Here is a 25,458-nt window from a genome sequence, read left to right on the forward strand (position 1 = left end):
GCAAAAGGTTTAGAATTAACAGCTGATTTGTTCATTATATTTGAAAGTATTAATTTAAATCCAGCTGCTTTTATGGGAGTATATAAGGAAGCATTTGGGTAAGAATGTCATTTTCAAAGACTTTATTCAGCAAATATTAAGAACTTATGATGCTTTTGCAAATATTTATATATGTGTGTGCGCACACATAGGATACACATTCCCTGACCTCCAAGAGCATAATAGTTGTGTAGACAAGGTGTACATTCATGCTAAATGGGATAATTACCAGATAACTGACAGTGCAACAAATGACCCAAAGCAGTATATATAATTAAGTTCTGAGTAAGAAATGCGATCAAATGCTGTAGTTTCACAAGAGGGAAAGATCATTGGTAGATGCAAGAAAACTTCATGAAGAATTAATCGGAGTCCTGGAGGAGAAACCAGATTTGGAGAGGTAGCGTGAAGTGGGAAGGCATTTAGTTGACAAGTATTGGACGGGCAAAGGCAGAAAATGAGAACGAAAATGTTATATTTGGAGAGTGATAATTTTGTATTATAACAGGGTGTCTACATGCCAAACACTTTCCCTAGTGCCGTGCATATTTTAACTATAACAACTCTATATGAGATAGATACAATTTTTAACTCCATTTTGCTAGAGAGGTAACTGAGGCAGTACGAAATTAAATAAATTGACTAAGGTCATATAACTCTTTAGGGGTAAAACTGGGCATCCGACCCAGGCAACCTGACACCAGAGGCCTAATTGTTCTGAACCTGTGCTGCCTTACACTGTAGACACTAACCACATGTGCTTTTGGGCACTTAGAATATGATTAGGACAAATTGTGATGTGCTCTAACACATAATGGATTCTGAAGACTTAATATGAAAAAAGACTGTGAAATATCTCACAAGTAATTTCATGTTGATTACATACTGAAAAGGTCATATTCTGGCTACATTATATTAAATAAAATATTAAGGTTAATTTCACCTTTTTTTTTAATGTGGCTACTGCTAGTTAATTTAAAATTACATAGATAGCTCACATTTTATTTCTGTTGGATAGTGTTGTTAAAGACTACCTACCAGTGAGTGAACAGCCCAGCTGGAGTGAGAGAAGAGTGGTGACAGGCAAAGGAAAAAAATACTTAGTATCAAATTAGACTGGCACTTACGTTTATCCTTGAAGTTGGTATTCTTTAGAGCATGATCCATGCATGCACCATCTGCTTCAGGTTTGTGGGGTGAGGAAAGTTGTTAAATGCAGATTCCTGGATCCATTGCAGACCTCCTAAAACAGAATCTCTGACAGTGGAGTCATCTATGAAACTTCAGTCATCCCTAACTCATTCATTTCTCCCTTGTGAAGGTTTTAAGGCTAACCTATCATGGGGGATCTGCAGGAGACTGTAACTCTGCTTTTATGAGGGCAATGAATATGAATGCTATTTTCTGATCAGTTTTGTTGGATTGGACTTCAATAAAATGAAAGAAACAGGCAGTTGATGACAGAGTCATTTAAAGAATTGCTTTTTAGAGATTGAGCAATTGCTACTTAATTTAATAGGAAAAAAAATTAAATTATTCTATAATTTATCGTCTAGCCTTTGACTAAAATGAGTGCCCCATAGCTCTGGCTGTGTGGTTTGGTGATTGGTGGAGTGTTTAGAATCTTTATACTGGACCCCCAAACCATCTTAAAGAAGAAATTGGCTGTCTTGGTGTCCTTATTCTATCTATGAATGATACAGTTTGTTAAACTGATTTACCTCTTAAGTTATTCCAAGGTTTAGGACTTTGAAATTACCCTGGCCTACAGGAGATACTGTTCTATTTATTCTCCTAAGAGAATCATGATGAACTATTTTTAGCTTTTCTTTATAGTAATTGATAATAAATTGAGCAAATTAGTCTTATCTTTCCATGATGACATAGAATTTACAGATCTCAAGATCTTAAGAGTTATGTTCCATATTAACATAAAACAGTGCATAGTTCTCAAATTTATGTTAAACATTGCTTTGGTTACCTAAACCTTAATGATCAATTAAAAAACACTGCTAATGATGTCAATTGACATCATTATCCTTAGAAGTTTACCAGGAGGAATGACTGTGCCTGAGTAAAATTATTTACATTAATGGCAACTTTATATTAGACATTTATCAGCTATTTTTTCAACATAATGTTTTTTCTTTCCTAAAGAATGTGCTTGGCTTGCTTTCATAATTTGAAGACATAAGAAATAACACTGGTGAAGTGCTGGGATTCTTAACACTTTTTAACAGCTGACAATAGCTATCAACTAGCAGCTTGCAAAACCCTATCAAATGATTTTCAACAGAACTGAAAAGGCCACAAAATTTAAACGATTGGCACTGAGTAGAAATCGCCATAAGGATAGAGCCCAATTGATAAAATGTTTCCCATTTTTAAGTTGACTCAAATTTGGAAAGCATTCTCACATGTATTACAAATGGACAGGATTCTAGAACAACCTACAAAAAATGTCTTTACCCTACCTGAATATAGTGCTGTTTCATCTTCCTTTAACCTCTGTTTGTATCCTGACTTCTTTGGTAAAATGTATTCCTATGATAGTGGGAGATGCCCAGTTACATTTTTTTTCCCTCTTGTTTATAGAAGCTCTCTAGTCAGGGACATTGAGAAACGCTCATGAACACAATTATTTTGTATAATGTATTTATCAAGGTCTTTTCTTGGATGTTTTGAATTGTGGCATAAAGAGATAGTAGATATCTGCGGAAGTAGAAAATCCAAATTATTGCTGTCTCCCGTTTGATTGTGTGAGTCACTCTGAATTGAGTCAGGTACTTTTTATACCAATATGGAGGAGAAATGACACGTTTAAAATAGTTTTGTACAGCATTCAACAGAGGTTATGTGCACAAAGCTCTTCCAAGGCTTGTTTGCTTATCTCCAGCACTTAGCATAGTGCCAAAGACATAGAAGATGCTGTGTTTATTGAATGAATGAATGAATGATTGGATGACTTTCCTGAAGAGCTTTAAATTCTATGTAGTGTTTTTTGAGACTGTGGTAATTTCATATATACATTATTTTTATAGCAATTTTTAATGAATTATGAACTTCAGTGATGAGCTTTTCTAGGTACTTTGCATTCTAATACAAAAGACAGTACATATTCTGAAACTAAATGGGATGGCCTAATTACCTGCCATCAGCCCACAATAAGGCAGTTGCTTCTGGTGCAGTGGAAAAATTAGCAAAAGAAAGAGATTGCCTAATTGACAAAGAATAAACTGTAATTTTCCAAGGTAAAAAACAAAACAAAATGAAACAAAAAAACTAAATCTTAATCTCAAAGAAATGTTTCTATTTTAAAACAAGGACTCTCGAGGACTCTCTTCTGACCTTAACTATAAACCCTGTTTATAAAATTAAGGTAAACTGTTCCTTAATTTTATCCTTCTTCATGAACCATAGCAGGAGTAAGTATAGCATAGCACTTAAGAGCATGGGCTTTGGAACTCAGGTAGACCTGAACTTAAGCCTCACTGTGCCACTGACTCCTTTGTAATCTTGGTCAGGCTGCTTACACTGTAAGTAATCTGTTTTGCTCAATGTAAAATGGTGATGATAAAGGATCCTTGCAATGCTTAAGTGAATTAATGTTCACTATAAAGCATTTAGGCATGTAGAAATGCTCAATACATGTTAGTTGTTACATGCATTGCGTTTTTCTGCCTCTTTGCCTTTGCAAATTCATGTTGACCTTTTTCTGAGCATATTTGGAAAATTCCTAGCTACTTTTAAAAGACTAAGATTATACTTTTTTTTTCATTTTTCTCACTCCCTCGTCCAAGTTCCCATAGTAGTAGATTACAGCACTCACCATGTATTAGAATTACATGGCTGTCTGTCTTCTACACTAGGTCATGAATTCTTTGAGGGCAAGGAGTATGTTTGTATTTTTCTCAGCTCCTACTACAAGATTTGGCATTTGTTAAATTGTTAATTGACTTGTATATGGAAATCTTCTATAAATGTACAGTGTTAATCAAATGATAGTTCTTATTTTAGGACTTAATATATGCCTGGCAATGTGCTTTGCATATTAGGAAGTAATTATCTGGCATTTAAGTGCTGAAGATTAGACTATTACCACAAAGTTATTTGAGCAATGATTCCAAATACCAGACTGTAACAATTTTTTTTATCATCTATATGTAACTGAGTTTAGCAACTTTTAAAACCTTATATATAAGTGAAAGTTCTGTTTGCTTCCTTGCTATCGTAAGCCATTAGGATCACTCTAATCTTTTAAACTGATTTCCCCCAGAATTTTAAAGCTGGTTGCTTAAGTACCATAAGCTAAATTTTGATGACTAGCATTAAGAACTTATATGTATTAGGCACTGAGTACTTTAGTATGCTATAGGATTTAAATCCTTACAGCAATCCTGCTAGAGGTGGATACTGTTGTTTTCTATGCTTTTATGATTAGAGAACTTATAGATATCTTTTATATCTTTTAGAGACAAAGGGTAACTTGCTCTAGGTCACAGAGCTCTGAAGCGCTTGATCTGGGATTTAAACAAGCATTAGATGTTTAATGTATGCATTACCTCAAATTAAATTTAAAAATTGATAAAAGTTCAAATAAAACTGATTCTGGGGCCCAAAGTCTTATTTGAACTTTATCAATTTTTAAATTTAATTTGGGGTAATACATACACAGTATCTAATGCTTGTCTCAAAGTAGTTGCTCAAGGCCAGGCGAGGTGGCTCACGCCTGTAATCCTAGCACTTTGGGAGGCCGAGGCAGGAAGATTGCTTGAGGTTAGAAGTTCAAGACCAGCCTAAGCAAGAGCAGGACCCTGTCTCTACTAGAAATAGAAAAAAATTAGCCGGGAGTGGTGGTGCCCGCCTGTAGTCCCAACTACTTGGGAGGCTGAGGCAGGAGGATTGCCTGAGTCTAGGAGTTTAAGATTGCAGTGAGCTGTGATGATGCCACTGCACTCTGGCTAGGCGACAGAGCAAGACTCTGTCAAAAAAAAAAAAAAAAAAAGTAGTTGCTTAAAAAAAGATCGCTTTATTCTTTTGCTTTTGATATATTCAAAAATGACCATATAAAAACAAGTAACATGAACAATGTGAGGTGTCATAATCAATAAACCCATCTGGACTTTTAAATTCCTTGTTGCACTGTTTGTTGATTATCTTCTCATGTAAAAAAAAATCACAGAATATTAGAATAGGACGCAGAAGAGCAGGATTGTCTTGGTTCAAAATTCAGTTTTCTTTTTTGTTCAGACCTTGTCTTATCAAAAAACAAGTCTTTTTTGCATCTGTTGAAGTACAAAAATATAAATAGATAAAATAAGTCATTTTTAAGGGATCTATGTGAAATTTTAGATGTGTCTCTCATGGTTTATATTTGTCTGATGTCTTTAGTAATAAATATTTGTCCTTTTTCGATTTTTTTGAAGTGACCTTTGTAGTTTGATTTAAATATGGATAGACTTTTACCATCCAATATCTTAAGATCTAAATAACTTGCATACAATTTTACTAATATATAGATTTAGATATTTAGTAGTTCAGATGTTTCATGATTGTTAACATATAAAGCAAAATCCTAATATAACACAGTGTACCATTGTTTTCTTCCTTAACATCAGCATTATACAGGAATTGTTTCTATTATGTTTAGAGAAAATGTTTTAAAAGTACTTAAGCTCTATATTTCATGTAAACATTTTTTCATTTTCTTTAAAATAGGTAAATCAACAAACTGGGAAGATGATGGTTGGGGAGCATGGGAAGAAACAGAGGCCCAAGAACCTGTAAGTCTTTATAAATGTATGCATGTTTTTTGATAGTGGCATTTTCCTTCTGTAATAATGGTGACATAGTTCGGCATTAGGTTGTTTTAAAATCTATGTCAGAAACATTTTTGTGCTTACTTGATAGTATTTAACTAGATGCCTATTCTTAAGGAATTTAGTGACTTTATAGCTAAGTGGGTGTCTTACTCTGTTTTGTGCTACTATAACAGAATACCAGAAACTGGGTAGTTTATAGTGAACAGAAATCTATTGGCTCACAGTTCTGGAGGCTGAGAAGTCCAAGATTGAGGGGCCAGCACCTGGTGAGGGCCTTCTTGCTACCTCTCACGCCTGTAATCCTAGCACTCTGGGAGGCCAAGGTGGGAGGATCGCTCAAGGTCAGGAGTTCAAGACCAGCCTGAGCAAGAGTGAGACCCCGTCTCCACTAAAAATAGAAAGAAATTATCTGGACAGCTAAAAATACATACAGAAAAAAATTAGCCAGACATGGTGGCGCATGCCTGTAGTCCCAGCTACTCGGGAGGCTGAGGCAGAAGGATCGCTTAAGCCCAAAGTTTGAGGTTGCTGTGAGCTAGGCTGACGCCACGGCACTCACTCTAGCCCGGGCAACAGAATGAGACTCTGTCTAAAAAACAAAAATCATTGAGAGACACCATTCTTTTAGCCTAGAAACGGAGTAGAGCGTCTTGTTTCCCGTTTATTCTGGATCCACAGTGGCAGGGTTATGGGTGCTCACCCAGAGTCACAACCACAGGGGGAGCAGCAGAGTAGATAAAATTGAAAGGTGGCTGGGTGTGGTGGCTCACTCCTGTAATCCTAGCACTTTGGGAGGCCGAGAAGGGAGGATTGCTTGGGGCTAGAGTTGGAGACCAGCTTGAGCAACATAGTATGACCTTGTCTCTACAAAAAATAGAAAAATTAGCTGGGTGAGATGACATGTGCTTATAGTCCCAGCTACTTAGGAGGCTGAGGTGGGAGGATCACTTGAGCTCAGGAGTTTGAGGTTACAGTGAGCTATGATGATGCCACTGCACTCTAGCCTGGGCAACAGAGTGAGACCCTGTCTCAAAAAAAAAAAAGAAAGGGATGACAAATTCTCTATAGGGACCAGCTTCCTGTAGCAGTATAGTTTGGTAGGCAGCACAAAGAGTTGGCAATTCAGGTGAACTCCAATGCCTAAGTTCAAATCCACCCCTTTCTATGTAATCTGGGGAAGTTATTTTGGTAATTCTCTGTTTCCCTGTCTCAAAATGGGGGCAGTAATAGAACTTTGATTATGAAGTTACTCTGAGAATTAAGTAAGATATACGTGTAAAGCATTTAACACATCATCTGGCACATAGAGATTATTTGGCAAATGTTGCCATGAACATATCTGAATCCACCAGTGTCATCCCTGCCTCATTCCTTTCAACTTAGATGACCAAACCCAAAGCATATGTCAGTGTTGCAATACTTGTTGATGGGCCTCACTGTCCTCTGCTCAGGATGGCGCCAAAGGCTTTCTTTATCATGAGAAGAGAGATTTCAAATTACTGTGGCCTGCTTCCCCATACCATATTGCTTGGGTACAGAGTAGCAGACATAGAACAATTTAGGACATACACTTTTCTATGCATTTGTTCTTTGTTTACCTTTGTATATCATATGCTCATTATTAATCTCCTGATGCACCAAGGGATTTCTTACTTCATTTTGAGGATTTATTGAAAGAAATTTGATTTACCTGAGATTTCTTCTCCCCCCACTCCCTGCATCTCCAGTGGTTTTCTGTTTTAAATTTGCTTCATAATCTCATGGTAAAATTTACGCTGCTTGGAGCAGAATAGCTAAACTTATGGGGAAACAATAAATTTTTACCTCTGTTTATAATTTTAAGGGTATGATTTGGTTTGGGTTATTGTCATTAGAGACTTTTTATCCTATTGAATCTGATGCATTGAGTACTGTGCATTAGTCACAAAGAAGAGTTACTTCAGAGTTACATGTGACCAGGAACTTGCAGTTACAATGGTGTACAGCTGCTCCCCCATGTGGCTATGGATCAAAAGATGTATGGAGCTTGTATTTAGAGCACAACACCATTGTATTTTGTGCCAAGGGAGCATCATTCTTGAAAAGCATAACTAAAGCTTTAGGTCTAGAATTTTATGGGACATCAAACTGTAATGATGAGATAATGTAATATAATATTGTAGTATTTTCTAGCCTATTTATAATATGGGGTGCCCACTTGTACACATCTAATTTTACTGTGGCAGAATGGGAGGATTACTTTCAGTCCCATAGTTGCAAGGAAAGATGGAGAGGTAGAGAGAACATAGAAAAGAAAATGTCGTGAAGAATGACAGAAGATTTTGGTTTTCTGCCTCTTTATTCCTTTATCATCATCAGATGAAACCAGAGTGCTTAATCTACATGAAGCTTGATTTTCTTGCTTCATGTAACTAAAAATGTACATGTAGGAGATGGCTAAGCAAGTTAGGGATATAACCAATGACTGTGAAATAGTTTTTCTGAATTTGCTTCTAACCAAGTGACATCTGTCTATTTTCCATGCTTTCATCATGGGTAGAAATTCATGTTTGCTTCTGGGATCACTTATAGTCTATGTGTTTGGATAGTGGCAGACAGAGCTTGATTATAATTTGACACTGAGTTCTAGGCCCAACTAAGAAGGCTGTGATACAGCGCATTCTGTCCTCTCTTGTATCTCGCTAACTTGTTTCTACTGTGGATATGTCCGTCAGAATCTTGAACTGTTAAATCATAATGTCGCTTAAGAGAAAACATTACTAAGGATTGAATATACTGGCTTTGAATTGATTGCTCATTGTCATACAGTTTCATGTGCAAGAATAGATAGGTTATTCAAACATCTTTGTGAATATAAAAGACAGGGAATGTTGTTATTCACTCACATATGCTACTAGTGGACTGTGTTACATGTGGAGTTGAAAAGTAATATAAGGCATAGGCTTTGCCAACAAGTGGGCTTCTAGTCTAGTATGGGAGAAATGCAGTCACTGAATAAATAAATTGGTAGCAGAGAGTATTAGGACTTTTAATTGCAATAAATTTGAAAGAGGGTAAAAGAGTAGGATGAGGTTGGCAGAAGAAGTGGAACTGCAAATGGAAAGACAGAAAGGAGAGGGAAAAGTATCTTTGGAGGCATGCTTAAAGAAATAACTCAAGAATACACTGACTGACACATTCACGTATGGTAGTCATCTTACTCTAAATCAGTTCAAAGAACTGCAAAAAGATTATCCTAGAATAAAGCGATAAGTAATAAGGTAGTTCTTTTTGAGAAAAGGCTTTTCATTGACTGTGAGACTAGAGTCAAATCCCAAGTGAAGACAGGCTTCTCAAAAAGCTATTACAGCTATCCACAAAGATGAGCAGAATGATAGGATAGAAAGACCAGTTGAATTAAGAGTCAGGAGGCTTGGATTCTATTAATAGTTTGGGCTCTGACACTAATTCTGTGGCCGGAAGCACATCCCTTAGCCTCCCTCAGACTCCATTTTCTTTGCTATAAAGTGAGGTTTTGGACCATTTGGTCTCTAAATGCCTTCCATCTTTGAAATTCCTTGTCTCTTTGTCTTTTCTGCACATGTAAACATCAGATCTAATCCTTGTTAGTGGCATTATTTCCACTGGGAAAAACTATTAATATTTGTAACTCTATGTTCAAAGGGCAATTTTTCTTGTATATAAACAGTGTGTGCAAATTAGTTAGAAAAGGCAGCAACCTAACAGGAAATCTACAAAAGAAACTGTTCATTAAAAATTATTCAAACAGTTTGTTGCTTTCCTTTCTGTAAAAATGAGAAGTTTTCTTAAGTATATGAAAAAAATGCCTTTAAATATATGAGAAAATGCCTATTCTCATTCATAAGAAAAAAATGCAGTTTAAAAATATGCTGAGATAACCATGTTTTACCTATTAGATTGACACAGATCACAGATCCAGAGTTAAAACATCTTTTGGGAAATCTACAGGAAAGCAAGCACTTTCAAAAATTGCTGGTGGGATTAAAAATTATTATAGCATGTGTGGGGCACAATTTGGGAATATGTAGCAAATTTACTAATACACATTTCCTTTGACTCAGCAATTTTACTTCTAGGAATTTAGCCTCCTGATATATTTCCACACAAACAAACTGACAAATATATAGAGTCATTCGTTCCAGGATAGTTTGTAACAGCAAAAGATTGTGAACACAAATGTCCATCAATAGGGGGCTGGTTAAACAAATTATGGTGTAGCCATTAAAAAGAATAAAGAAACTTCATGTGGAATGAAGTCTAAGGTATATGTTAAGAGACAAAAGCAAAGTATGAATTATATGTATATATATTATGCTACCATTCTTGCAATAAAAAGGGAGGAAAGGGTAGTAAATGTATTTTGTTTTTATGTGCATGAAGTGTCTCTGGAACTACATGTAAGAACTGATTGCTTGGTCTCTAGAGTTAACAACTAGGTGGCTAGAGTATAAGAGTGTCAGAGAGAATTTTCAAAGAAGACCTTTTTACATCTGTTGAATTTTTAACCATGAGAATTTACCTATATAATAAATTTCTAATGGAAAAAAAGAAAACACCATGCAGGTCAAATAAAAAAAAGGAAGCATCACATCGTATCAAATACTTTTACAGATCCTACAACCTTAATAATCTCATATTTTTTTTTCTTTGCTATCTAGCTAGAGATACTGTAGCTATCTCTCTGAATAGGACTATTTACTAAATTTCCTAATACTAAGTCATTCCTGAAGTGATCCTTATGTGACCTTTTTTTTGATATCTTGCTAGTTTGTATTTGTTTATATTTAAAAGTTTTGCATTAATATTCAAAACTGAGATTTGTTTCTAGTGGGTATTTTGTCAGTCATCTTTGACATGTTTTGATAAGGAATATTATGAAACTCTATAAGAGAATTGGAAAGATATCTTTTCCTTTCTTCCCCCTTTCCCCTCAAGGCAGATAAGCTAAGTTGAAATACTCCTGATATTTTTGCATATAGGGTAATTGTAGTTTTATCCTCAGGAAGAAGAAGGAAATACTTGCAAAACACAAAAAACTTCCTGGCTCCAAGATTGTGTTTTATCCTTATCTCCAACCAATGATCTTATGGTTATAGCTCGGGAGCAAAAAGCTGTATTTCTAGTGCGTAAGTATCCTATTATTTTCATTGGCCTTTATGTTAATGCATAGGATGGAACAGAAAATGGATAAGGTGGAAAGAAAAAATGTTACTTCTATTGTATGCATCATACAGTGGCATCTGTAGTATGTATGTATGTATGTATGTATTTATTTTAAGACAGTGTCTCGCTCTGTTGCCCAGGCTAGAGTGCAGTGGCATCATCATAGCTCACTGTAATCTCAAACTCCTGGTCTCAGGCAATTCTCTTGTCTGAGCCTCCCAAGTAGCATGCCACCATACCTGGCTAATTTTTCTGTTTTTTGTAGAGACGGGGTCTTGCTCTTGCTCAGGCTGGTCTTGAACTCCTGGCCTCAAGTGATCCTCCCGCCTCAGCCTCCCAGAGTGCTGGGATTATAGGCATGAGCCACCGTACCTGGCCTTGTATTTTATATATAACACTTTTTATTTCCTTTCCTTTTTTTGTTTTTGTTTTTTTCTCTCTCCTCTCTTTCTCCTTTCTATTCTGTTTGTTTCCTCTCTCTTTTTCTTTCTTGGCTATTGATACTTTAGCTGTCTCTCTGGTACTTCAGAGGCAGTGCTGGGCATTGCCCAATTCTCACAAGAGACAGAGCTAAAAAAGGTCACCAACCTTTTCTTAGTAACAGTGTAAGTGAGATGATTTTCAACTATAATTTAAAAACTTACAATATTGTAGATTTCTGTTTTGGGCATAAATTTTCAGCTTATAATTTTTTGTTGAAGATTAAAATTAAAGTTTGAGGATATATAGGATATGAAAAATCCCACTGATCTAAATAGATTATGTATAAAATGGCCATAGGATGGTCTTATAAAGCAAATTTACTTTCTAGCAGCATAAATCTAATGGAAAATTCTTCTTTGCTGTCTGACGATAAAAGTAGTCTTATAAATAATACAGGTAGGGTGGGCTTAGGAATTAATAACTTTATTCTGCAAGAACTATGACAACATTATATGGGTTTAGTTGCAGGACGGAGAGACCAGGAGACTAGGTGGTTTTATAAAATCTTATAAAATTTTTAAAGCATTATCTTATATTTACTGGTAAAAAGACCTAAATCAGTTAATACAGAATTATTAAAGTTTGTACTCATCATCCTAAAAGGAAAGAGCAAAATTTGTAAATTACTACTTTAGTATACTATAGCTAAAGTTATTTTATACTATATCTTAATTTTTTCAGCAAAATGGAAATATAGTGATAAAGGAAAGGAAGAAATGCAATTTGCTGTTGGTTGGAGTGGTTCTTTAAATGTTGAAGAAGGGTAGGTACCAGTTAATTTTTTTTCTGTATGTTAAATGTGTGTATGAAATTGTTTGACTTATAAGTCAATGTATTAAGAAGTTTCATTATTTGGAATGTTTAGTAAATGTATATGCATCCTAACATTAGAGGTTGTAGAGAATGATTCAGTCAGCAAATTTAATTTTGCATGTGATGTGTCTTTTTTAAAATCCTGTTTGAGGATTTGAAGAAAGCAGGAAAAATCCCATGAAATCCTTTTCACATTTTGTCTTTTCTCTCTGTTATCCATTACTAATTTTATTCATCAAAAAAAATCAAGGACAGTCATTGTCTTCTCTGCTCTCCTAGTATTGGGCTTGTACTTGAAGGGTACAGTGCTACATTAATTCTTAAAGCTCATAAATACTTCAGAAGTGCAAGCTGGTATATTTAGGTTTCCTGCTGACCCAGTAAAACTTTTAAAACCATGATCTCTGGTGTGGTTACATGATGGAGCTGCTCACCTAGAACCTTGAACCTGAAACTGTTTTCATTTAAATTTTTATGACTGAAAACTATCTTATCAGAACGAATAAAAAGATCCTGCAGACTTTGAATTCAGACAAAAGACAACCGAGTGGAAGTGCCTAGTACATGCCAGGCACATTGGATGCTCAATGAAATGTTTTCTGCTATTATCAAAATAAGTGATAATATTTCTCCTTAGGTCAATTAGTTGAAACATTTTAAAGACATTTAATTTCTGTCAGAAACACAAAGCAAACATATTACTTTCAACAAGCACAAAGATTAACTTTGTTACCTAGTATGACTACACTCCTAGTGCAGGAGTGTTTATAGTTTGTTGAATAAGCTTGTGTTCACAGGTCAAACAAAGTCAGTCAGTAGGAGTTGTTTTGATTTTGAGACTTAGGCTCTGAGCTCCTGACAAAGATTTCAAGTCTACATGCCAAGTAGGGGGGAAATATTTTTTAGGGAACATCAAACCTAACATGTGCTTATAAATGGCTATCGGGACCATTTCTGCAAAAGAAGAAACCAGCAAGTTGAAATAAAGTCAGTCCCTAAAACAGTGTATCCTGCAGAAATGCAATTTGCATGTAGTATGACCTGCAGTTCTTTGACCCTCTGCCAAGTCCCTGATCTCTAACAAGGAAGCAGGCCGAAGTTCTTGGCTGAAGCAGAGGAGAAAGGGAATAGTAAGAAATGATTGTCTGGTGATCATTTGAGATTTTCTCAGTACTGTATACAATTAGTCGTGTAAGTAAAGTTTTGCTTTCTTTACTTTGATGCTTTTCCTGACAATACAGAATGAAAAATCCTGGGTTTTTTGGAATTTTTTTTTTTTTTTTTTTTTTTTAGGGATGAGTTCTCGCTATGTTGCCCAGGCATGTCTCAAACTCCTGGCCTCAAGTGATCCTCCCATCTCAGCCTCCCAAATTGCTGGGATTACAGGCATGAGCCACTGTTCCTGACTGAATCTCGAACACATGCGATGTTATATTTTATGTGAATGAATTTTATGCACCCTACTTATGGTGGAATTTTACTGTATTTTTACTTACGTATTGAATAAAACTGGTCCACAGAGGTCATCTTCCACTTATTACCATTTAGCATCAGATATAGAGAAATAAAAGTAGTTGATAAGTTCAGTAGATAAATGTATAATTTTGTTTTTGTCTTTTAGGGAATTTGTAACTAGTGCTTTATGTATCCCACTAGCAAGCCAAAAGAGGTAAGGATAAATAAGAGTTATCTGTTTTCGTTGCTTTGATATATGAGCTGTTAAGATCATCAATTTTGTTTTTAACAGGAGTTCTACTGGACGTCCCGACTGGACCTGCATCGTGGTGGGTTTTACTTCAGGTTATGTACGCTTCTACACTGAGGTAAGTTGAGTTTTCAACAGTTAACACTAGTTGACTGCATCCCTGTTAAACTAGTTTGTGGCTTCATTACCTGCTATTTGGAAATGTGTAGTTGATGCTTTATGTGGGTAGAGGCTGGGACAGGCAGTGGAAAGTTCTGGTGGAAGATACAGAGGAGAGCAATTGTAGTCTGAAAAGAGAGTACCTGGTATGTGTGGAAAACTGTTGGCGGGATGGTACTTTCTGCCTGGCCATACCTGCTCAGGTGTATTGGTTAGAAAACAAGCAGGGCCCTTCTCTGTGCTTCCTCCTAGAATGGTGTGCTCTTGCTTGCTCAGCTTTTGAATGAGGACGCAGTTCTTCAGCTTAAATGCAGGACCTATGAAATCCCACGACATCCTGGCGTGACTGAGCAGGTAGTGTAAACAATTATGTTCAGATGGTAACAACGGCATCACTTTGAAGCAGTCAGTCTTTCCCCTCTTTATTGGGTGGAAACCTTAAGATACCTTTGTCTATGGCACAGTTAGCTGCACTGTCATCGTCTAGAACTAGAATCTGTTTGTAGCTGAGTAAAGAATACCCGTCTTGCTTTTACTTATTTAGTGAAATAATGTATGTTTATAGAATAAAATAAAATAATTTAGTTAGAAGCCAAAAAATTTTCTTATTTTTAGAATTTAATGGTGACTTAAGGCAAAATGTGGTATTATATAATTTTATGTCTTTTAATTTGGATTTAGGTGTCAAAATTACCTATAGTAAAAGAAAAAAAGTTTTGGCCGTATTGTTAATAGTACTAGTACTTTGTGTTTAACTATTTCTCAGAAAAGGGATTATTGAGTTTTTGTTATAGTGGAAAATATTTTGTATTCATTGAGGATTTTAACTGAGAAAATAATACTGTTTAGTATCGAAGGCTGTCACTTCTTAGGTGCCTTGTAAGATTTTGGTTGTCTCACAGTCAAAAAATAATTGCCATTTAAACCAATATGCTTTTATTTGTTTTACAGTGTACATAGTCAAAATTGTACAATATGCCTTCCTTTTTTGTACTGCATAGCCTCCAAAAGATTTCAAATAAACAGATGTATATATTGTATGCATATGTGGGCTTAAATTGCATGATAGGTGGACTAGAACTATAGAAGAAACTTAATTTAGTAGGAGAGACGAGGACTAAAATCTGTTAATACCTATGAATAAATTAGTAATACAAAGCAATACCTAATTATATATTTATATGGACAAAATAAATTCTGTACAAATTTAGAGAAGGGGAGCGGGGAGCTCAATTATGACTAGGACAATAAGGGAAAATTTCATTGAGGAGGTGAAGTTTGCATTAATCCTTGAATAATGGGTATAGAATTAGCTAATGGGAAAAGGGGAAAGTATTTTAGATAATTAGAAAAATAAGAGACAATTCAAATGTAGGACTACATAACCACCAACAGAGAAACTGTTAGAAAATAATGAGAAACTGTTAATAGGCAGAGTGGCCAAATTTTGTATAAATTCAAAAAGCCAAGTAAAAATTAGAATTGATTCAGGAGATGAGAGAAGCTCCTAAAGATTTATGAAAAGGAAGTGATGTAATCAAAGGGATATAAGAACTCTTTCTTCAGGATGAACTGGAATTAGGGAGGCTAGATATGTGGTGTTTTAAGTTATTTATAATAGATGTTGACTGTTGAGAGCCAGGACTGGAATGGCTGTGGGAAGAGAGAAATGGTCAGTACAAAGATTATTTTGAAGGTGTAATTGATAAAACTTGGTTATTGCATAGGTGTAGCATATTTTTAAAAAAATGAGCTAAAGATGTCTCTAAGATATTTATCCTGGGGAGTTCCATTAACAAAGTTGGAAGAAGGGACTGTTTTGGTAGTAAATAAAGGTTATTGATTGTGGTTTTGGACATGTCGAGTTTGAGGCAATGGTAGGAAATGAAGATAGCAGAATCAGATAATGATACAAAACCACTGTGTAGGCGCAGAGACTAGATTGGAGATGATGGGTGAAGTCATAGGTAATGAATGAATTCTTCTAAGTAAAAGATACAGGAAAATAAAACTGCAGGCTGAAGACTTAAGTCTTAGTAACTAATAATATTCATCATAAGAAGATAGAAAATGGGACTATTGAAGGAGACAAAGAAGGAGCAATGGGAAATCTAAGAAGATAATCTGTGAATTCAGGATAATTTTCAAGAGTTGTTTTCCATTTTTCTACAAATTCGCTGGATGATGAAGGTTCAAACACTTTAAACTTGGTCATGTTTATAATACTTTTTCTTTTAGAACTGGTGGGAAAATATAACTAATACTTAAATACTTGCTTGCTATTTGCTATATAAACCAAGAAAATCATCTTTTAGCTGAAAAATAATTCTTACTGATCATGGAGAAGGAAGTATTATATTTGTTGTTATTCTGGATGTTATGTAAGCATCTCTGCATCTGATACATCAATTTATATATCAAAAATATCTTCTATATGCTTTTTAATATACTCCCAGATTTATCAGAGATCACAGAAGCAAATTTCCTCTAATTCAATTCTGGAAGCAGTGAGTGTACTAGGATGACAGAAGGTCATTGCAGGAGAAGATTCCGAAGAGGAGAAAGTCTCTTTCTGGAATGTCAAAGAAACTTCTCTGGCTTCTGTAAAAAGATTTTTTCTGTCATCTAGCACAGTTTCTACAGGTTTTGGGCCATTGGTGTTTGTGTTAATGTTTTGTTCAGGAAGACTGTCTGGTTTTGGAGATTATTGCCTTACTGGTGATTAGGCCCTTTCTGTCTTCCAGCTCCTCAAAGTCAGTGAGGAGGTTCCCTCCCCACTGCCATACTCAGGGGACCGTGCATGCTTAGCTTTGTGAACCTGTCATGTGAACATGCCTGCCAGCTCCCTTGCCCCTCATGGCCCAAAAATCTCTCTTAAAAATAGAAACAGCCTTACAGTCCAGTAGAAAAAGGAGTAAGCAGATCTCCAAAAAAGAAGTACAACTGATCAGAAAGCATGAGAAAATTTTGAACCATTATAGTAATCTAAGAACTATAAGAAAATACGAGATAATATTTTACCTTTTAGATTGATAAAGATGAAAATTGACAAAACTGCTGGTGACAGTATGGAGAAAGAGATACTCTCATGTATTGTTAGTAAAAGTAAAAATTGGTAGGTACATTTTGAGGCAGTTTAATAACGTGTACAAAAATGAAAACTGTGAACACTCTATGACCCAGTAGACCCTCCCAAAGGATTGACGCTAAAGTGACATCCCACTAGTGTGAAAAGATACAGACAGAAAAATGTTTGTTGCAGTGATGTTTGTAGTAATGAAAATACATTAATTCATTTATAAATATTTATTTACTTCCTATTGTATGCCCAGTTCACTTCCAATCTCTGAGGATTCATTAGTGTACCAGATATACAAGGTTCCTGCTTTCATGGAGCTTACAGTTTGGGGTTGGTAGAGGGAATCCAACAGTAAACAATTAGAGATGTCAAGGTGGTTCCAGTCTCTGATAGGTGCTATGAAGGAAGTCATCATGTTGATAAGACAGTAATGTGGCACGAGAATGGGGCTGTTTTTTGAGATGGAGGCTCAGGAGCAGTCTTTCTAAGTAACCAGCATTTGAGCTAAGACCTGAAGGATCAGAACAGTTAGGCAGGTGAAGATCTGGGAGGAGAAGGTCCAGGCAAATGCAAAGGACTGAGGCAATGATGGCCTTTCTGTTCAAGGAGCACGAGCAGAGAGATGTGAGATGACATTAGAGATAGGTGCCAGATCTTGCAGCCATGGTTAAAGAGTTCAGGTTTTATTCTAAATGCAAAAGGAAGCCATTGCAGAGTTTTAGTCAGAAGACTGTTTTGATCTGCTGTGTCTGATGAAGATCACACTGGCTATGTAGAACATGGATTGTGGAGAACAAGAATGGAAGTTGGGGGGGGCTGGGTTTGGTGGCTCACGCCTGTAATCCTAGCACTTTGGGAAACTAAGCCAGGAGGATTGCTTGAGGATAGGAGTTCAAAAGCAGCCTGGGCAATAGCGAGACCCCATCTCTACAAAAAAATTTTAAAATTAGGCAGCTGTAGTGGCACGGGCCTGTAGTCCCAGCTACTCAGGAGGCTAAGGCACGAGGGTCACTTGAGCCCAGGACTTTGAGGTGTCAGTGAGCTGTGATGACACCTCTGTACTGTAGCCTGGGAGACAGAGAGAGACTTTGTCTTATAAAAAAAAAAAAAAGAATGGAAGCAGGAGGTCAAACTGAACGTCCATCAATAAGAACTAGTTAAGTAAGTTTGGGTCCATATAATGAAATACTGTATAACCATGACAAAAAAATGATTTGTTTTCTTATTGAAATGGAAAAATATCATTGACATATTACTGAGTAATAAAAAACATGTTATAGAATATTATATGTGGTATGGTCTCATGCAAATGAGTATGAATATATTTGAGGATATGCATTGAGATATGTCTGGGATTTCAGGTGAGTCCTCTTTTTTTCTATTTTCATATATTGTTTGTATCTATGGATGACTATATTTAATTTTTATGAAATTGAAATTGTTTTTGTTCTCACCATCTATCTTGAGAGCGTTTTTCACCATATACAAAAGGTTACATTTGAGAAGAATTTTAAGTCTTTGGCCAAAAAGCATTCTGAAATTAATTTTCCATTTATTTTTACTGTTCTTCTGCCTGATACTGCTTTGTGTATTAGGTGGTTGAGTTTAGTCACAGTATTTTTTTTTTTGAGACAGGGTTTCGCTCTGTCACCCAGGGTGGAGTGCAGTGGTGCAATCATAGCTCACTGTAACCTCAAACTCCTGGGCTCAAGCTATCTTCCCACCTCAGCCTCCCAAGTTGCTAGGATTACAGGTGTGCGACACCATGTCTGGTTAATTTTTTTTTTGTAGAGATGGGGTCTCTCTATGTTGCCCAAGCTAGTCTCAAACTCCTGGCCTCAGTGATCCTCTCATTTCTGCCTCCCTAGTGCTAAGAAGATTACAGATGTGAGTCACCACATCCAGCCAGTATTTTTAATTTTACATTATTCATGAAATTCAGGTATAATAAAAAAAATAGATAAGGCCTCTTTGGCATTAGCTATTTAAGAAATTTTATTATTTTTTTCTTTCTTATTTCTTAAATAGAATGAAGAGTTGAGTATCTTATATCCAGCTGCCATTGTGACTATCGATGGATTTAGCCTTTTTCAGTCTCTTCGTGCTTGTCGAAATCAGGTAGCAAAAGGTAATATTTGGGCAAGAAATATTTAACTTCTGATGTGTTTGTTTTATTTATTGTGACCTACTTATAGAATTAAGTCCGAGGGCTGTCCGAAAAGTATCCAGCCATTGTTAACATAGTTTTCATATTACATGGCTGGATACTTTCCGGACAGCCCTCCTATATATTCTAAATAAAAAAGAGCTCCTGAACTAGATTTAAGGGGAAAACCCTGCTCCTGTAGACATGTTGGGTGGATTGCTCAGTAAGGTAAAAACAAGGGCTGAAACATCAGCACTCTTCACGTGTTGCCAGTGGAGAGTGTGGCCAGCACACATGTGAACAGCATGCTTTCTTAACTAATTCAGCAATACGTCTTGGCTAGTGAGAGATATTAATATTTGCACCTGTATTGACGATCAACATTGGGGTGAGGCATTTAGTTGCGTTTAGCTGAGGTACCAAATTTTTCACTAAATCAGCAACTCTAGGGCCACCATACTGAATCAAATTTTATGACTCCACATTGCTTCTATCCTTGCTGAGGATAAAGATACCACTGTGTGCAGGGGGAATTTTACTCGCAGTAGGTAGGACCCAGCAGGGAGTCAACATGACCTTTTTGCTAACTTGGAACACTTCTGAATGGAGGAAAGCTAGAGGCCTAAACTTATGTATATATTGGCAACTACACTATTTCTAGGGATGAAAACTGCCCAGTAATCAAGAATTCTTACTTTTACTACCCATAGTTTACATTCTGATGCTATTATATCTTTAGAAGAGGTATTTCATCAAATTCAAGAAGCCACTGATTGTAACATGCACTATTATTTTATATGCCACTAAGAAAAGAAAGTGTTGCCAGTAAAAGACACACCATCGATTTTAAGATCCCAATTTTAGAGATGTAAAAATATAGGGAGGAACAGTCTTAAAATCAGTGAAAATACGAATGGTAGTGCTCACTTCCCCTTTTCTTCTGAGATTGGATATAGGAGGCTTAGTGGCCCTAAAACAAAGTTTAACTCCTAAATGGTTGAGACAGCTCCCTGAAAACATACGCTAATTAGGATATGTTTGTTGCTTCATAAAAAAAAATTATTTCTAAATCTAGACTGAACTATAAGATGCAAAATAAGCAATTTCTTCCAGGGGAAAAGGTAGCGTCTTATATTGCAATAAAAAAGTTTTCTCTGTCTTTTTTAGCAGATTGATGTGATTGGTAAAATTCTGAAGTCTTGGTTATATGGTTCTTTAATAGTACAACATGCATTTTCATTAGGCCAGAATTTGTTTGAATTTTTATGCCTGTGTTCATAATCTTTTAAATTATTTCAATTTAACCGACCATAAGCTTCATTATCTTGAGAACATTTAAAATACTCACCATTGATATACATGTCCAAAGAGACTGGCATTTTTTTGTAGGTAAGAATTCTATTAATTAAACTAGAAATAGACAATTATGTTATAATTGGTATTATCAACCATTTAATTTTTCACCATTTTTGAATTCCTGTTTATTTGTGTGTAAGACCATAATGCCATTTTGTCTCCTAGGAGGTAAGGAATTAAGCCACTTAGTGCCCTCTTATTGTAAGTTGCTCTAAAAAGAATTCTGGTTGCTTCGCCACAAATTGTTGTGACACTTATTTCAGCATAAAGGAAAATTCTCTCTTCTTGGCCTTATTATCAAATCTGCGGTGTTTAGAGAATTATGTTTTTCCCTTATTAAAGTACTTTTCTTCACTTTCCAGAATGAACAGCCAGAATTTTGCAGTATTGTGATATGTAGCATGGGAATTTATTGATAAATGTAACCTTGTGCATGAACCTGTGGCAAGAGATGTAACTTTCGTACTCATTAGGTAGGGGGACGGAGGTTAAAGATTGGCCTTTCATTAATTTTTCTGGCAATGCTATTGGTGTTAACATACCTTTCTATCAAATATGGCCTCAGTTACCTAGATTAGAGACCTTGCTGTACATGTGCTCTGCCAGGTGTATCAGGTTTTTAGCGTGTTGCTGAGTAAAGCACCGCTTGCAGCTCTCAGGATTTTACCCACTTTTCCTCAGAGAGAGCAATTGCTTATTTTGCATCATTTGCAGATCGAATCCACCTGGATTTTTAGTAGTATCTTAGGATTTTTAATAGTCTTCTTTAATTACTTAAGTGTTCCAAAATCTTTTGTGACAGGCCAACTTAGTCTTTCAAATGTTAGCGAGCATTTTATGCACATTTACTTGGCATGAATAAATCTCACTTTATGTCTTGTTTTTGTTACTTTGCCTCGTTATTAGTTGAAATTTTAGAATAATAGATTGTTAAATTTTTAATGATTTTTTGTAAATCTTTATCTTATCCATTATAATTAATTTTGGATTGTCTGTTCTTTTTATCTTTGACAGCTGCGGCATCAGGCAATGAGAATGTACAACCACCACCGTTAGCTTATAAGAAATGGGGTCTACAAGATATTGACACGATTATTGATCATGCTAGTGTTGGTAAGTATTATTAGTTCAAATTATCTTGGAATTTACTTCTTATACTTTTTGATTGAAGTATCTCATTTATTTTAAAATGGACATTTATTCTTATGTGAAAAAATGCATTACCTTTAGTGAGACATGTGGAAATTAGTTCAGACTCATGGCTTGTCTTTAAGAAATGGTAGCAATTTTAATAATGATTTAATTATCTCCTCAGCAGCAGTCTTGTACAATTTTAAGTCACTCATTATTTGACTTAATTCTTCTACAGATAGGTTTGTCCATATAATGACCATGTAAATCAGTCTTTTAAAAATGTAACTTTTAGGTGTCTCCTGTAATCCTAGCACTCGGGGAGGTAGAGGTGGGAGGATCGCTTGAGCTCAGGAGTTTGAGACCCCATCTGTACCAAAAATAGAAAAAATCAGCTGGGTGTGATGGTATGTTCCCGTAGTCCCAGCTACTCAGGAGGCTGAGGCAGGAGGATTGCTTGAGCCCAGGAGCTGGAGGTTGCAGTGAGCTATGATGACACCACTATACTCTACCTGGGAGACAGAACAAGATTCTGTGTCCAAAAAAAAAAAAAAGTAAACTTTAAACCAGCAGAGTATAGATAAAAGCAGATTTTTTTTCTTGCAACTAGTATTTGACAGCTACAGTATTAGGCATCAAAAATACAGAGATGAAAAACTATGGTCTCTGCCATCCAGAAGTCAGAAGAAACACGTAAGAATAGTTGCAGTACTACAACATAATGATTGTTGTGGCAGACAAGTGGACTAACTGTAGTGGGAGCAGAGGAGAAGGCCCTTAGCATTGAGGGCATCAGGGAAGAGGAGCCTGGCTTTAACATGAAATTGAAACAATGAGTAGGACTTGATCAAGAGAATAAGCATGGAGAAGGCATTCTAGACAACATGTACATAGATGTGAGGGTAAAAGTGCATATTGTGCAGGAAAAACAGTAACTGCCAGGGATAACTGGCAAGAGTGAGGCCAAATATGTAGAAAGGAGTCAGATTTTGAAGGGCCTACTATACTGTGCAGAGGAATAGCTAAATATTTTCATTTAGATCTTTCTCCTAGCCATAATTGAGAGCCATTGAAGAATTCTGAGCAAGCAGATAACATCATCACATTTGCCTTTGAGAAAAATCACTTTGGTGACAGTTTAAAGGCTGGAATGGAGGGGTCAGGATTAGAAATTGGATCTATTAAGGAACCCGTAATAATCTTAGTAAAAAGTAATGGGCTTTGAATTAAAGTAGTAGAAATTGGTGTACAGAAGGAAATACTATTTATAAATGTATATATTCTGTTTATGTATATGCTTGTTAATAAAATTCAAATAGTACATAAATATATAAAGAGAAAAGAAAAAAATTCTCTTTAAACCCTATCCAGAGATACTCACCATTGACATTTTGGTAAACATCCTTATAGACTTTCTAATGTGTGTGTGTTGTGTGTGTGTGAGTACATGTGTAGTATACTTATGGTCACGTAGAGAGATATAGCCCTTTTCTAATCAATATGTCATGAAGAGCCTTTCACTTCAATTTTACTAAACATACATTTTATTAGTCAGTGTCCTAATAGAAGACAGATGGCACACTTGAAATAGGATAATTGTAAGAAGGTTTATTTACAGAGAGCTATTTATAAAGATGTGATGTAGGAAAACCACAAAAGATAGGACAGTATCCCAGGACTTCTTAGCAGCCAAGCTGTTAACCATTCCTTGGCCTAAAGAGGTGAGGGCAGGGAGCAGTTTCAGAACTTAGAGATATTGAGTAGAATCAGCACTTGGAGAGCAGGATGGCTTTTGTTCAAGGGTCATAGCCAGCTTTTCAGGAAAGGAGCCAGGGAAATAGATATCCTGACTTCATTCTCCTTTCTGTCTTTAACCTCCTGATGGGGCTTCCCATTGTCTGAACCCCAACTTAAAAGTCAGTATGATTTATACAAACTGTCCCCTGGGACAGAGAGAGTGAGCAGGGAGAAAAGGAAGGAGTGTGAATCTAGAGGGGCTAATAGAAGATATCTGACTCTTAGGTCATCTTTTTCTATTTACTGCATAGCTCTTGTATGGAATACTGTGTAATAAAAACCTATGGGTGAACATTTCAGTGTGCTACTTTTTCACTAATGTAAAAATGCTGCAAAATTCCAAAGTGTTGAGTTCAGTTCAGGGTAGCTTCCCTGCTCTGGTAATTAAACTTTGGAACATTGAAACTGGCTACGGGAAATGTTTGGATAGAAAGTATTACTCTATTCATTTATCCCCAGCCTACAAAATGAAAAAAATAAATAAATAAATAAGATGTAGGAAATTTGATTTGATTGTATGTATATCTTTATGTTAGGGTCTGATTAATTTATTCAGCAAATAAATGAATACCTGTTATGTCTAGGGACTAATATTGATGCTAGAAATACAGGATAGACAGGAACTCTGCTCCGATGACGCTTATGTTCTGGTGATGGGGAGACAATAAACAAACCAAATGAATAAGTATGGTAATATAAAAATGTTAGTAGGCCTCATGAAGAAAATAAGCAGAAGGTTATGATAGATAGTGAAGAAGAGGGTACTTTAGGTAGACTGGTGAGGAAAGGCCTTTCCAAGGAACTGATATTCAGACTGAAACTTGAGAGGAGAGGGAGCCAGCTATGGGAAGAGCTGTAGGAAGAGCATTCTAGGCAAAGGAAGCAGCAAGAATAAAGGCCTGGGGGCCTTGAAGACCTCAGAGTGTTCAAGAAACAGAAAGGAGGTCTGTGTGACTTGGCTATAGAGAGAGAGGGGAAAACAAGACAAAGTCAGGTTGGAGATGCAGAGTGGGATGCACTTAGGGATAAAGAGGTTGGATTTTATTTTAAATGCAGTGGATGTCATTGATGGATTCTAAGTAGGGCTTTACATTTAAAAATACCCTCTGGCTGCTGTTGATATTAATAGAGAGGCTTGCAGAAGAAAACAAGGAGACCAGTTAGGAGTATGTTGTGATAATTCTAGGCAAGAGAGAATGATGGCATTATTTGGGGTGGAGGCAGTGGAGTTGGAGAGAGGTAGACGGATGCGAGATATATTTTGCTTGCTAAGGTAATGTCTTTGAGAAAGGAGAGAAAGGAAAAATTCAAAGATTTCTTAATTTTTAAGGTTGAGCAACTGGGTGGATGATCAGACTATTTACTGAAATGAGAATAAGGAGGATGTGGACAAATCAAGAGTTATGTTTTTTGCAGGTTAACTTCTGACACAATTATACTTTCAAATAGAGGCATCAAGTGGACAAATTGGATATGCAAGTCTGTAGTTCAGGGAGGGAGTTGGGATTATACATATAAATTTGGGAGGCAGTGGTTACCGTGGAATGCTTCATAGATTTCAAGAAAGGAGTGAGGTCCATTGGATTTGACAACTTAGGAGCTCTTTATTGATTCCTGATGTGAACAGTTAAAGTGGAATTGAGGATGAAAGCCAGATTGGGGTAGGTTTAGGAATAAATATTTCCACTCCCGACTCTCCAAAATCATAAATAAGGAGAATAAGAAATAGACTCACAGCATCTCC

The 25,458-nt window shown here is 36.1% G+C and overlaps 1 protein-coding gene and 1 non-coding gene across 3 annotated transcripts in view; both read left to right on the forward strand.

Moving 5' to 3' along the window:
• Nucleotides 1–25,458, forward strand: part of RAB3GAP2 (RAB3 GTPase activating non-catalytic protein subunit 2) — a 77,432-nt gene that overhangs the window by 8,317 nt on the left and 43,657 nt on the right. For both annotated transcript variants that reach the window (XM_069459363.1, XM_069459362.1), the window contains exons 2-9: nt 5,758–5,822; nt 10,885–11,008; nt 12,210–12,291; nt 13,963–14,010; nt 14,089–14,164; nt 14,458–14,559; nt 19,313–19,412; nt 21,801–21,899. In XM_069459363.1, the coding sequence (XP_069315464.1) occupies nt 5,758–5,822; nt 10,885–11,008; nt 12,210–12,291; nt 13,963–14,010; nt 14,089–14,164; nt 14,458–14,559; nt 19,313–19,412; nt 21,801–21,899 (696 nt within the window). The remainder of the gene's footprint in view (nt 1–5,757; nt 5,823–10,884; nt 11,009–12,209; nt 12,292–13,962; nt 14,011–14,088; nt 14,165–14,457; nt 14,560–19,312; nt 19,413–21,800; nt 21,900–25,458) is intronic.
• Nucleotides 24,052–24,182, forward strand: LOC138375892 (small nucleolar RNA SNORA36 family). The gene has a single exon (XR_011231594.1). It is a non-coding gene; the product is annotated as a small nucleolar RNA SNORA36 family (small nucleolar RNA).

Source organism: Eulemur rufifrons, chromosome 27, assembly GCF_041146395.1.
Source record: "Eulemur rufifrons isolate Redbay chromosome 27, OSU_ERuf_1, whole genome shotgun sequence".
NCBI classification, from domain to species: Eukaryota; Metazoa; Chordata; class Mammalia; order Primates; family Lemuridae; genus Eulemur; species Eulemur rufifrons.